The sequence below is a fragment of the Topomyia yanbarensis genome, chromosome 3 (assembly GCF_030247195.1).
Source record: "Topomyia yanbarensis strain Yona2022 chromosome 3, ASM3024719v1, whole genome shotgun sequence".
In the NCBI taxonomy this organism is placed as follows: domain Eukaryota; kingdom Metazoa; phylum Arthropoda; class Insecta; order Diptera; family Culicidae; genus Topomyia; species Topomyia yanbarensis.
Genome location: NC_080672.1, coordinates 263,727,925 through 263,743,740, shown reverse-complemented (window position 1 = coordinate 263,743,740; position 15,816 = coordinate 263,727,925). Strand labels below are relative to the sequence as shown.

Sequence of the window (15,816 nt, the reverse complement as noted above, 5' to 3'; positions counted from 1 at the left end):
AACCGTTTTTTACTCAAATATTTTTATTACCGGATAGTATACAATTTCGAGAAAACTTTGGCCGCCTGCACAACCACAACAGGGAAAATTCTTATAATAAATGCTTCAGCAGCCAACTTTTGTCAATCTTATGCAAACTTCTATACACTCGCTTGTCTATTTGGATGTCAATGCATAATACTACAAAAACTAACATTATAATGGCACTGCACGATACACTGGCTGTGCCCATTAGTGCTGCAATAGCCTTTTTTCGGGGGGAAAACAGACTATGCATAGTTTATGCAAGACACTTTTCACTCACCGGTTCCATAGAAGCACCTAAACGGAGGCCACAATTTTCATTTATAATTTAAATTTTAAATTCAAACAAAAAATATTAGACTAAAGACAAAGCAGCCTTGCCTGGCTCGATGAGCGTTCTCACCGGGACGGGTTGACAAAGCAGTTCGTACTGTTCTCGAGCCTTTCGGGAAATAGAAATGTTAACATTAATCTGAGTGTGATTTTTGAGACGAGCGATTTTTTGCCTCTTGCCCCACAGGATTCGAGGAAGAGGAAACGAAAACTTAATTATTTTAAAAGTGGAAAAGTTTTCATTTCTGTCGTTAGCTTCCGACGGCGTACTCTGGGGAGGTGTTTATTGTTCTATCTTCTGCCCTACAAGGATAATTTGAAAGGATTCTGTGGAAGGGATGCGATGCGTTTTAAAGTATGCTTACGATGAAGATATCTTAAATTCGAAGCGTTATTCTCAAATTTGCTGTGGTTTGACAGTTTTTTGTCATACTGGTTGTTTTTTCTGGTTTTGAAAACTAATAAAAACGATCTTCAGTTGCATGGGTTAAATCATCATGGATAAGATAAAATCTATAAATTGTTTGAAAGAGTGTGTGTTTGGCTAATGTTCCAAAATTAGAAAATCACTAACTGAACTAATTTTTACTTAAAAGGTTGGTTTATTTAACCAAATGAGAGTATGAGGACATTATTTTGGGTTTTCAACTGGAAATAAAAATATTAATAAAAGGTATAAGATTGAGTAAACTGCATTGTAATTAAAATAATTCAGTACAGCAAAAGTTCAATAACTCGGTAACGTTTGAGATTTGATAACATTTGTTGAATGTTTTTTCACGCAAAATATGAGAATCATCCCTCAAGAGTTGACTAACGATCAACCAAAATTCCCATTATAGGGCTTGTTTTCTTTTCAACCAGTTGCTCCTAGTGCTAACACTGTCAATTTTCTAGCCAGAAACGTTGATTGCAATATGCTAAAATCTCCTAGCCATCGGTGCCAAATTTGTCCCTCCCTTTAAAGCATATCTGCCTAGAAAACACGCTCAATTTGTCAGCGTCCCGTACCAAATTGTTGATTCTTAATCACCATTAAACACATTTTTGGTTTATTTGTTCACAACAGCATCGTTTTTTAGCTCCTTCCATTTCAGGCTGCCCTTTTCGGCCAGAAGCCGTATGTGCGACAAAGTACAGGGCATTTTTCTCCAAACCGCTGCTCCCCATCCCATCCTGCATTGTCCCAGCACACTTCTGTACATGAAAAATTGGCAAAAGTTCAACTGGCAAGATAGCGTGCTGCATGAATCATATCCATCGTATGTGCCAACATCAGCCAGCTGGGGGACTCTTTCGCAACCACTCACCTGATGCATAATCGGCCAAGTGCAGTGTATATTGCTTCTGATGACGGCGCCTTTGAACGAAAGGCGTCAGGAGTTTCATTGGATTTGTGGCAAAGACGAACAAAATGAAAAACACCGTGTGAGTAGGGGGACGTTAAATTTTTGCGAGTTGTTTTTTTTTTTAAATGGAAATCAGGTCTTATTTTTGCTATTTTTTAAATGAACCACACTCACAACGCACCAAACAATTTTGTATGTAATTTTCGTATGACGAGCCAATTTTAATGTTTCGTTGAATTCCAACTGTTTTTTGGTTTTCTCTCTGATTTTTAAATGGTTATATATGAATGGCACTCAGCAAAAATTGATGTCTTATATTGATAGTACCACAAATTAAGGATTCATTCGTCTGAACTAGTTGGCATCACCTATATGTCACTGGCCAGTTGTCGTGGCCGGTGATTTCAACGCTTGGGTGGATTAATGATGCAACCGCTTCGACAACCCAAGGGGGCTGCCTACTCTAGACCTTTGCAAAGCTGAACGTAGATGTTGTCAACGATGGTACCACCAGTACCAACCGCCGGGAAGATCGGGAATCAGTTATTGATGTTATATTCTGCAGCCTGCAGTTATATTATTATTTGAAATGGGCAGTGTGCGATTAATACATCCACGGTGACCACCAAGCAATTCGGTACACTATTAGAAGCAATAGACAGTTGGAAGCGCGTGTGACTCAATTAAACAAGTGAAGGAAGAAAACAAGTCGGCTAAAAAGTTTTCGTTGAAGCTTCAAGGTTTGAGTGAATTCATCTGTACTTCAGCACAGAAGAAATGATAGCGGCATTAGCAAGAACGTGCGATGTAACCATTCTGGTGGAACTCGACGATTGCTGATCTACGTGCAAGTTTCCACTGAGTTCGGAGGAGAAGGCAGAGATGATGTAAGATGTAAGATCAGCTTTAAGACGTCAAGCTCAGTGAGTAAGCCTGCACAAAGAATCTTTGTCGTAACGCCAATTAGAATCCGTGGAGCTAAGCCTATAGAGTTACCATGGCGACGATAACAGACCACCGAATAGGTATCCTAAGAGGATGAGAGTCATCGTAGAAGCGCTATTTCCACAGCATGAACCGACGATCTAGTCGCCCACCCGTATGGGGATCAGGATGATCACGAAGAAGAAGCTTGAGAAAATAACGAGGAGCTGATAGCGGTGGTAAAAGCCTTGAGAATCCAAAATGCCCCAGGACCAGGCGGTATCCACAACGTGGCACTGAAAACAGCAATCCTAACGATGGTAATTTCACGACATCTGGAAGTTGATGCCGAAGCCAAGAAAGCCCTCTGATGATGGTTCAGTTTACAGGCCGATGTGCCAGTTGGATACAGTCGGCCAAGTGCTTGAAAGAATAATCCTTTCCAGTTTTACAATATAAAAGGAAAGATAAATCCACTGTGGATGCCATACGAATATTCGTGTAAACTATGGAGGCTGTGTAACGCTTTTAATAGCGCTGGGATGTAATTTCCGATTCGCTGCACTTAAAGTTCCCGAGTAACTCTGTAGGATTAGGAGAAGCTACTTTTAGAATCGTACACTACGAAACTGACGGAAAAGGAAGTGTAACCTTAACAGCGGCCGTTCCATAGGATTCTGTACTCGATTCGACTCTTTGAAATGATACGTGCGACGGACACACGGACACGGCACTGCAGATGCAGGGTAACAGATCTCGACTGAACAGCATATTCAGACTGACGGCCATGCGAGTGTCCAGCACGAATCGAACTATCTCGTCAAAGGCAACGCACCGCGAAGTGAATTGCAACATGACGCAATTCTTGTCTAGTTATGGCTGTTTCAAGAAGTATTTGAATAGGTTCTACTACGCGATATTGCCATCCTACACTGCGTGTGGTGGTGCAGAGGAAACGCCGGTATACGTTGTCTTCGAATGCTCGCGATTCGGACACGAGCGAAGCGAAATAAGCTAAATCGTCAGTGATGACGTCAACATGAACAATATTGTTCAAAGAATGTGTGCGGTCGAAGAAAAATGAACAGAGCAGCCGTTCAGATCATGGCTGTATTGCAATGAAGATAGCGAGAAGAGCAACGACTAGCAACGTAGCAGTACTGGGCTTTGGGTTGTCGAGGTGCCGATGAACTAGAAGTCACATCTCAACTGAAATCGTCGGACCTACCTTGACACTTGACAATATTTACTGAAGAGGACTGTCGAATAGGTACCTGTGAACTTGAAGTAACTCTCGCACAAATGGCGACCTTGGTAACTCTCCGGGTAGCATCGTTTTCGGAAGATCGTTCACTGCCGGGGAACTCTTTCTTGGAGGAAGGTAGGCGCACCGCCGGGGACTATTCTGAGTAGTCCGTAGCGAATCACCGGCTTAAGTCGTCGGGGTACCAGTGGACCAGAATCAAACCTCCACCGCGAATCGCTGGACAGACCTCCACACTCTACCGGACAGCATCTAAACAAGAATATTGCGTTCGTAAATGGTTTCAATAAATATTCTTTCGTCGGGGAACCCTCCGCCGAGGTAGGCTAGCTCCACCGTCGGGGACTATGCCGAGCAGTCGCAACAAACTACCAGGTTAGAGGCGTCGGGGCACCAGTTATCCGGAAGCCACCCTCAACCGGAATCGCTGGATCGACCTCGGTATCCAACTGGTCAACATAGAGAGGAGCAACATCATACCGAAGCAGAAGAGTACGCCGCAGCAGTAATGATATTGCTAGTAGATCCAACTAGGCCAGGATTTAAGCGAAGAGAGTGAGCACCAGGATGGAGCCTTGTAGGCATTGCATACGTGCCAAATATTTACGTATACATTAATCGACTATTCCTGTTTTTATGAGCATATAAACACATCGAATTATGGTACTCGGATGGTTCGGACATGTAAACAGTGAAATGCATTATACCCACGAGAAGTGATAGAAATATTTTTATGCTGTTGCTTCTTCAAGTGATGCACATTCTTTGCGTGAGTCAAACATAAACGCTTTGGTGATCTCTTCTGCTCAAGATTGTTTATACATTCATTGTGGTGGCTGTTTTGGTGCTCCGTCACCGGTGAAATGATTAGTATCATCAACATTCAGTCCTACGCCGAATATAGTTAAGTACCGACACTTTACTTTTCTACCCCCTTATTCATTTTTAATTTCTTACACTGATAGAATATATTCTTAAATCGATGCGAATTAGATTCATACAAACAATTTTCATAAAATATACGAATTTTTCGTACATATGATGAATCATTCGTAGTTCAATTGAAACTCTTATATTTATTCTTACAAGTTTTTCGTGAAAAACACGAAACGACTTTCGTTGGCTTATTACGAAACGGTTTCATTAGGCAAACGAATTGTTCACTGCTATATATGAAAGTCTTCGTAATATTTACGAGTATCATTCGTCAAATCGTCAACGTCAAAAGAGAGGTAGAATATGGGTCAATAATTGTTGATCATCACGACCATCTCGATCTGACTATTTACCGTATAACCGTATCCGTGTCCTCCGGTTTCAGGAAGATTTCCTGAATCTCTTTCGCTTCCAGTTGATCCATAATCCGGAGCAGTACGGATCCAGTTGAGCCATCGCGAACTGCTCGTTGGTTTTGTATGAAGAAGTTTGAGTTTTTCTCTGCTAGAGCAATGTAAATATAATATGCTGTTACATACGAAAACTCTTTTGAGATGAACGAAATGAATTCGTGCGACCAACAAAATCGTTCGTAATATACACAACCGTTTATTAAAATAAACGAAACATTTCGTTTCATTCCCGAAAAATAATATCGTTTTCAATAATAACATTCGTGCAACGTACACTGAATATGTAAAATTTACAAAAACTTTCGTTCATCAAGCGGCCATTACTTCACACCACAAACTTTCTAGTCCTCTATAGCGGCGAGCAGGTTGAAATAAAACGGATTTTGCCAGATCGATCCTTTTAGTTTAAAAAATCGTTGTTGTCATAAATCGATCCTAAAAAAATCCGAAAACAAGAAATAATATTCCAATGAATACGAAAACTTTTCTAAGATGAACGAAATGAATTCGTGTGACCAACGAAATCGTTCGAAACTATTCGCTTCATTCACGAAACATAATGTCGCTATCAACGATAACATTCGTTCAATGTACACCAAAATAGTAACATTTACGAAAACTTTCGTTCATCAAACGACCATTTCTTCATACCACAATAAATTCGATTAGGCTAGATCGATTTTTTTTAATTAGAAAAAAATCGGTGTTGTCAAACATCGATCCCAAAAGATCGAATGAAAAAAATAATATGCTAATAAATACGAAAACTTTTCTATGATGAACGAAATGAATTCGTGAAACCAGCGAAATCGTTCGTAATATACACAAAAGTTTATTTAAATAAACAAAATATTCCGTTTCATTCACGAAAAATAATGTCGATATCAATAATAACAATCGTGCAGTGTATACCAACTATGTAAAATTTACGAAAGCTTACGTTCACCAGGCGGCTATTATTGTTCATGAAATGAACGAAAACTACTATTTACAATGCACGAAAATACTTCGTTGCAGAAAACGACGAATGAATTCGTGTATTTCATGATCAATTTCATAATATTTACGAATTTATATTATCAGTGTATATCTCTAGTAATTATTGACCTTATGTCCGTTCCGTTCTTACTTTGTGTCGGACTCCGTGCATAAGCGACCTCTGTGAAAAAAGATCCGTCATCAAAAACTCCGATTTGTACCAGTTAAACTACCCGGTGAATTTGGTTGGACTGTTTATGATCTTTTTTCAGCCCAGAGGTAAAGCGCAAACTTTACTTAAGAATACAAAAAACCCGACGGAACGATAATCGGTCGTGACTAAAATTTGGAAAGCCAGTCGCGGTAAGCTCAAGATTGTGGTTTCCAATCTAAAGCAAGCAAATAACATTGCTGGAACCAAGATCCTTACGACGAAGTCCCGTGTCTACGTTCCTGCAGATGAAGTTGAGATCGATGGTGTGATCTCCGATTCGAGCTTGATTTGCGTGGAGTATAGAATCAGCCAGTAGAAATTTTTGATTGTACGTGATTATTATTTCTGAATACAAATAATCACACATAACGGGAAGTAAACATATGTTCATTTATACTCGTATCGGGTGACTTTCTCCGGGTCTGCGTTGCGTTGCATCCTTTTCGAAATGATTCGGTTGCTTGTCTTTTTGTACCGCATAATATGCACAGTAGACTGCCCTAGAAAATAATGAATTTTTGAAAACTCAATCGGCCCACCCCTGAGTCGATTCCCAGTCCCACCAGGACCAACGTGCCCGAAGTTTGTATGGGTGTTTTCGACAGTTTACATGGAGAAAACCCACTAGCGCGCATTTTCGCCGCTAGGTGGCACGGTATGCATCGCATTATCACTGTATCTCTCTCCGTTGAAAAGTTAGTGTTAGCGCCCTCTACGCGGTCACAGGTGGAACTAAAATTTACTAACCAAAACATAACTCGTATCACATACTACAATTCTTCTGAACATACTATTCAGCAAAATCTAACCATTGACTCACAAAAATTAATAATTGGGGGGAATTGAGCACCGATACACAACCATGCACTGCTAGGCCCCATGCAAAACTGACTCAGACATCACTTCGTTAAAAATTTAATAACTTTTTAACAAAGCCGGATTGACTAGCACTCGACAAAGTTGGAAACAATTAAATTATCTTTCTTATTTTCACTTACAGTGATAATGCGATGAATACAGTGCCATCTAGCGGCGAACATGCGCGCTAGTTGGTTTTCTCCATGTAAATTGTCGAAAAATCTCATACAAACTTCGAGCACGTTGGCCCGGTAACTAAACTTGTCCGATTTGCTTCAAATTTGGAGAAAATACTCCTGGTGGGACTAGAAATCATTTTTTTCTTGTCACTCTAATGCACAATAATAAGGTTCGATGTAGGAAGTGGGGTATTGAATCATGAGAATAATTGGGTTTATAATGATGAATTTCGCGCCAACTCGAACAAATGTTGGCAGCACCCTTTCAGATTTTAATAAAACTTTCTGTACATGAAGACTTTGTCACAAGTAGCCATTTTGCATATTTTGTTTTTCCAAAAATGATCTAGGCTGTCTTTTGAAAAGGGCCAAACTTTTTTTTCCCAATTTTTTTCAAATGGCCATAGTCCAAAAATGACAAATCCAACAATAAATGTAGTAGGAGTGGTTTACACAAAATTAGTCAAATTTTCGAATAAAAATATTGAAAAAATTCTTCATTGACTCCTACACTGAAAAAAATCGATTTAAGGAATTTAAAGTCGATTTACGAAAAACCCCATTTTTGATTTGGATGAAATTTTGTTCCAAGGTAGATAATTATGTTCCCTACCTACCGTCAAAAATTAACTTTTGAGGAAAAAAAGTTATTTGAAAAAAACTTTACCTTGTCCAAACTGATTTTTTTTTCTCTTCAGTGTATTTTTATCGAAAACGAAACTAATGAAAGTCATGATCATCTCAGAAACCATTTTCGCAGCTGCAGGCAACTACCTGATACATACAAAAAGTATCAGTAACGAATTTGGTATATATTCATAACAAACTTGAATGAAGACTGGAAGATCGGAAGACTGGAAGATTGGAAGATTGGAAGACTAAAAGGCTGGAAGACTGGCTGGCAGACTGGAAGACAAGAAGATTGGAAGACTGGAAGACAAGAAGACTTGAAGACTGCAGTTCATTTATTCCTCTCAAAACTGATAAATTTTATGAAACAATTGAAATATTTTCTAAAATTTATTTTATATCTGATGGAGCAGCAGCACAATACAAAAATAAGAAAAACTTTGCAAGCTTGTGTAGATTCCAGTCAAAGTATGAGTTAAAGTTGGAAAGAGAATGGGCCAAAATCGAAAACGAAAAAAGCAGTTCTTTTTCCACACCGAGTGTTAGATCTTCATAAAAATCAATCAGCTTATGCAAAATGTTGTTTCAGTGCTGCTGGTTGATTTTTATGAAGATATAACACTTGGTGTGGACAAAAACTGCTTTTTTTGTTTTTGATTTTTGCCGATTCTCTCTCCAACCTTAAGCGCATTTTGGCATGGCATATTCTTGCAGCATCCCATGGAAAAGGACCCTGTGATGCTATTGCTGGCACTCTCAAGCGAATGGCAAAAAAGCTAGTCTTGCTCGCGACTATGGAAATACCATAACAAGTCCCCAAGAGATATATAACTGGACAGTTGAACAAACTGATAAAAATATCACAAAATTAATTTTCTGCTACATATTCACTGAACAGCACAACCAAATGTCAGAAGAACTCTAAGAGCTGTATAATCACCGACGAACCGACATGACAGAGGCATTCGAAAAGTGTCCCATACAAAATAACGATTGTTTTGAAATGAACCGATCACTACTGTCGAACTACGACAGATCGCTCCGCCATGTTCGAATCTGGACAGGCTTCTCGATAAGTATATTGATATTACAGAAGATGTGCAATTCACTCAGCTGCTTATGTAGTGGTAATACGCATCAAAATAGTATTCTGAACTCATTGAAAATGCATGTATTCCGTTACTTTTTTGCTTGTAACGGACAGTTTTGTTAAATAGTTCATACGTAGGATAGTAAAAAGCTGGAAAAATGATCTTCAACATGCTAAAAGAAAGTTAGTTCGTTTTAGCATACCTTGTACAAAATCCACACACCTTGGTTTTATTGCGTACTGTTGTGTTACCGACGAAGACTACCACGCGAACCATTATACAGATGCCGTTAGCGTAGCAACGTATTTTAATTTAAACAATTAGAACAACATTTTTCCCTTTTTTATTTCGACTATGTTAGTCACATTTTCTTTTTTATTTTTACGTTTTAACGACATTCAATTAGCTAGAGATTACTTCTAGTTTTCCGATCTGTTTACTTCACATCCTTGCTCTCACTTGAGTACTATGGCTCTAAGTTTCATAACTTTCCCTACCCAGTAATCTCTAGCTAATTGAATGTCGTTAAAACATAAAAAAGAAAATGTGACTAACATAGTCGAAATAAAAAAGGGAAAAAAGAAAAAGAAACTGATGGGATTCCATCGCCAGCGGTGGGTAGCCGCTGTAGACACAGCCACTGCCTTACACAATGTAGCAAACCCGCCACGACTGTGAGAACAGTGACAATAGTCTAATAAAAATCTATCCCGGCATTCAAAAGGCATACAGAGATGAACAGCAGCAATCATCATTCAGATTGATGCTAATCGTCGACAGGTTTTCAGTGGTGATCTTGCGTGGCTTAATTTTTGCCGGTTGTCACGGTAAAGATAGATACGTCTACCTTTATCAAGGACACATGATAGTGAACTCGAGTGATTCGTAGTTATTCTGCCTAAGCTCGACCCTCATTATCAGAAGGCAAAAATTAAGCCCGCACGATATTAAGCCTGTTCTAATGACCCTGCCACTTCTAGTTTTCCGATCTGTTTACTTCACATCCTTGCTCTCACTTGAGTACTATGGCTCTAAGTTTCATAACTTTCCCTACCCAGTAATCTCTAGCTAATTGAATGCAATTAGAACAACATTTAACGCATTTTTGTTCCATGTGGCACGTCGGCTCGTCGGTGGTATAATAACGCCAAATCAATACCTGGAACTCAAAAAACCCACAGTTTTGTGCCTATTCCTGGGGGTAAAGTAGAAACGAAAAGATATTGTAATTCAGAAGTTAAACCAAAAATATTTTCCCTGAATAGAAATAATACAAAATAGCATGCATGAAGATAGTTTTAAGACAAATGTAAAATATAAAAATAAATAAATAATTAAGTAAAATTCAATACTTAATGTTGTGGTGGTTATTTCTTTCTCTAATTCTTGCTCAGCACTAAACAAGAAAATAAAAAAGTAATAATGGAATATTTGTTTAACGACATAAATTCTTTTAAATGGGATTCTTGATTAAAGGATTACATACCTTTTAGTGATAAAAATGTCAAGAAAATTTGAGTAAAGAAATAAAGGAATGATTTCATTAGATCAAACTTATAATATTTTGGTAGTACATTTTTCAGTAAAATAAACAAGCAAAAGTTTATAAAAATAAATTGATAATTGGTGGAGTTATGGCTTTTCCCGTAACCCTTTATTATGTAAGAGGTTTGCGGTGATCACGATTGGAAACCAATAGATCATTTAAAAACCCAAAGCTCAAAAATGTTTATTAGTATATGAGTATTCCTCGCACCTTAACGATTAGCTGAATAAATAATAATTTTTCCCTGCATTCGAGAACGTTTTTAGCTAAAATCGCTGTTTTAAGCTCTAAAAATTGTATTAAAAAATTTTATCCATGAAACAAAAATTTATGAATAAAAAAGGAATTAATTACGATAAATTGAAAAAAATAGGAAAATTGATTGAGTAGTTTTTCGGTAATCGTGATCACGGAAAAACCATTTTTCGTAAAACGACATTTCGAGAAAATCGAGTTTAAAATTTCAAATTACCGTAGCTCTTGGTAGACGAAGCGTGCTTGGAAGCGCTATAACTTTCGATCTATTTCTTGGATCTTTATAAAAATTTGGGAAACCATATGCAAGGAGTTGAACTTTCAGATAAAGTAATAAAAAAAATCGATTTCATGAAAAATGAAAAAGTAGCTAACCCCTCAATAAAAATATGCTAAATTAGACAATATCTTCTCACAAACTAAGTTTTATTGGATTCTAAGATGATTATGACTTTCATTGGTTTAGTTTTCGATAAAAATACACTGAAGAAAAAAAAATCAGTTTGGACAAGGAAGAGTCTTTTTCAAATAACTTTTTTTCCTCAAAAGTGCCCTTGAATTTTTGACGGTAGGTAGGGAACATAATTATCTACCTTGGAACACAATTTCAAAATGTACAGAAAGTTTCATTAGAATCTGAGAGGGTGCTGCCAACTCTGAATACGATTTGGCGCGAAATTCGTCAATAGATCTTAACGTTTCATGCTTTTCGCATAAAAAATCGTATATAAAGTCATTTGTTAGTATCGAATCGGTCGATTAAATCATATAGAGACATTCGTTCATTATTTTCAGAAGGTTTCGGTGAACCTTGAACTGATAGAAATCGAGAGTTCTCGTTACTGCTCAATTGCTATTTCCAAGGACGATCCAGTCAAGAACAAGTTTTTCGTCAGTTTAAACATCTATCTTCAGCAAAAGCAACATTCCTGAATAATATGCTAAACAACATCAAACCAGTACTTTAAACCGAACACGGCCAACGGCCCACAAAGTACCTAACGTCAGCTTTCATGTTCTGTGAAGCAACCTTCTGGGTCTGTTCGCTCCCTCGAGGCAAGCAGCTTCGAGTTACTTTTAATGCACACTAGATCCTTGCTGAATCCATTTTTGGCAAAAGATATGTCACTCGTGGATTTGTCGGTCTGCCTTTTTTTGCAGCAAACTATCGCTCGAGCTGAGTGGGTCCCTGTGGGAAGATCGGTGTGAGCTTGTGAGGGCGAGTCGCAGGGGGTAATCTTGAAAGGCAGGAACATTCGTTAGGCTTCCTTTTTTCCCCGGCTGCTTCTGCTGCTTTTCGGAGCATCTTCAGGAAAACACGCTTCGCAAGAGAAGATTGTTAGAGATTTGGTGTGGAATAACGAGTTATACGCCAAGAAAATGATAAGGAAATGTCATTAGAATGCTGTCAAAATACTTTGTATTTCGAGCGGTAACACGAGCACGTAATGACGAGGACAACGATGGTTCCTGCACCGGCACGGCAGCACCGCGTTCGCTCGTTCAGTTCTGTGTTTCGTGTTTTCGGGTCGTCTAGTAGAGGGCCCTTTACTTTCGTCGACAACAACCATTGCTCAAAGAAGATGCAAACTAGACGCTGCTGTTGTGCCAGGACTGTGAAATGGTAGCTGGTGACGAAAAAAAATATAGGAATGTGGACGGATTTGTGGAACACCATCCGGGACGACAATTATGCCTTGTCGGGTAAATGCAGTGGAAAAATAATGAGTGCAGTTATGCCAGTTTCGCGGTAGTTTTGAATGGAGGGTTGTCGGTATTTTTAGCTTAAACATACCACAAGTGAGTTCCGCTTGGTTCGGTTTAGGGTTTTGTTCAAAGCGCAGTATAAGATCAGTAATATCACTCTGATATGTATGTCACAGTGAATCCAATGCATGTTTGTATTTTAATCATGTCTATTCAGATTGCGAATGTTAGTTGGAAATCACTACAAGCACTACATGACAAAAAAATATGGATGGCATTGGAATTTTTTATTTCACTTTTCTACAAATTGAAACAACGATTGCATTGAAGCTTGTATCACTGGTTTTTTGAATCACCTGACGGTTTTCTAGATAAATAAAACTTCTAAGCGAGATGTGTGGGATGAAACACCATGCGTTCCCACTAAATTAACCAAATATTTGAGGCTGAAAATCATAGTCATTCATGTCTGAGGTAGATAATTACAATGGTTGTCTCTTCAATAAAATTCCACTACTCACCAGTTTAGTAAAAACAGGAAAACTATGTAAACGGACAAAAACCAATGCGGGTCACAGTTTCAAAAAACGAACCATATGATACCATTTACACAACAAAAGTACCAACCAAAGGTAAACAAAAACTTGTACACTCACTAAGCACAACATCGATTGAATAAATTTGCTCTGTGAAAGATGAAAATACACAATATACAACGAGAAAGGAAAAAAAATGACTGTTAAAATATTTGAGATGTCAACTGACACCGGAATCACATCTGGAGGATAACGGAAAATACAGAATCCGTACATGTTTTCCATATGCATTGTTGGACGAATCGAACCTCCAAATTGATAAGAACTAAAATACACAACAAACAAAGACACACAGCTAGGAAAACACATACAACATATGACACCACATATATACCAAAAGCTAGATTTCCGAGCGTGTTTGTTTCGGTGCGCTGAATTCTTCGTCCAATTTCAAACCCGGAAACGGGGGAAAAACACGATCACAAGTCAATTTCATGCTCGGCAACGACAGCGTGTGAAAGTCACGGAATAAAAATGGCAACAATTGCACCCAGGCCCGCTGCTGTTGCTTGCGCTCAAATTTTTCGCTTCGCTCCGTGTTTTTTCGCCGAGTCGCGAATTTATTTTTCCCATCATCGCCGAAGACATTCACGTCACATTGCTGTGCGTTTTTTTTTCTTTTCAACTCACAATCAGAGAAAAAAAAAATTTAACGAACCGACACCGGATGGAAAAATACTAGCTTTTGATAATAAAGTGACGTACCGATTCATTTTGCTGGTAGAAGAGACGGCCTCTTCTGCAGCGCATGAGAGAAGAAATCGGTTGAGATAAACCTGAAAGTAAGGGAAAAGATGGTTTAAAATGAATGTCGTTGATGTTTATATTTATTTTTGTTTATTTTTATCGCCATTATTGCTTTTCGCTGGCTGTGCTGTGTATGGGGCACAGAAGTATAGTGCTGAATATATTTCAATAATTGGTTATGCATATCGATATACACGGTAGACAATCAGACAACATGAAAAAACGAGAAACATCGATATTATTTTATGTCATTTGGGGAGGATTTTAATCAAGCATTTCTGGTCGGTTTGTCATCGGATTAATGTTCGGTGTTGTATGTGATTGCATCGCATAGTGGAGTGCCTTACCTGCATATATTGGTTGTTCTATTGTCAGGACTATAATAACTATTTTGTATTATGCTATATTTTTCCCGAAGGAGAAAAATTTGGGTGAAAACCAATGAGAAATATGGGATATTGCATATTGTATTGGCTTGCTTAGCCGAACCACATTTCGTTTTCACCAGTCTCATAAGCTTTAACTAAACTGATTGCCTTGCGGGTCATCACGCATGACTAGTGCTAAGACCATTTGTATCTCCGTTTTTTGAGCTAGCGTCAACCGTTCGCTAGTTTTGTTCTGGCACTAAGTTATTTTTAGGATTCTGATGAGATCATCCTCTTACACGCTAGAATTTCTTTTATGCATAAAATATTGTTTTAGTTTCAGTTTAGACATTGTAATATTTATTAATTGGCAATTAAATAGTCATCATTCGATACAAATATATAGGATAGGACCATATTTTGCATAGTTTATACAAAAATGAGTTTGGAAAAAAATACTTCGATTTCGCAGCTGTCGTAGGGGTGCACAAAAAGCATGGCAAATTTACAACGGCTTTTCAATGTTGGTATATTGATAGGCATGCTTCACAAAATAGCAGAAGAAATACCCAGCTTATCTTACGAAAGGTAAATAATATGAATTGTTTTTGTACAGGCTATTGAACTGCATTATTTTACGTTCAGATGTAAGAGACTTTTTTGACAGCACGTAGACTCAGTTTATTAAAAATGAAGGAAATATTGTTCACGTGTTAAAAAAACAATAGAGTGGAACTTATATTGGATTCCACTGAATTTCTATATTTTCTGACGGTTGGATAGATATGATTCTAACCAAGGAAGTCCCAGGTTCAATTGCTATATTTTCCAATTTATAAAGTAACATTATTGTAAACGCATCTGAGGATCCGGCAACCCTGATCACCGATAACAGTCAGCTCGCGAATCTATAGGGAAGTGACTTTAGCAAACGTCAAAGGGAGCGAGTGAATCTACAGAAACGTGAAGTGAAGTGAAACTACAAAAACTATTTTGCTGTTAAAACCATTACATTTTGTAAAACATAACTTTAAAATACCTAAGCTTAAACTAATTTGGTTTCTTCATAACAGATACATTTTCTAAGATAAAATTAGGAAAACCTCTTTTAATATACCGTAGGAACAATGCTAACTAATATGATAACTTATGACTATACTTTTCTAGTTTTGAAGCAAATAAATATACGGCGGTGCCACGTTTCTTAATGGTCTACAACAAATAATATTCCTTCAAAATTTTCATGATGCCAATGACTGGTACACCACCGCCGAACCCTATCCCCAATGTCGAGTCAAGTAATTGTGTTGCTTGCAACAAAAACCTGATTCAGCGGATAATTTCGTGCAATGCGACGCATGTGATTCATGGTGGCATTTATCCTGTGCGGGGATTACGGATTCA

At 38.1% G+C, this 15,816-nt stretch overlaps 1 protein-coding gene across 2 annotated transcripts in view; it reads right to left on the bottom strand.

The window, feature by feature from the left end:
• The window catches only part of LOC131690379 (uncharacterized), a 687,875-nt gene that overhangs the window by 262,487 nt on the left and 409,572 nt on the right, over positions 1-15,816 (bottom strand). The window contains exon 4 of one of the 2 annotated variants that reach the window (XM_058976095.1): positions 14,003-14,073. The exons of the other annotated variant lie outside the window; for it this stretch is intronic. Within the exon in view, the coding sequence (XP_058832078.1) occupies positions 14,003-14,073 (71 nt within the window). The remainder of the gene's footprint in view (positions 1-14,002; positions 14,074-15,816) is intronic. 2 annotated transcript variants of the gene reach the window in all.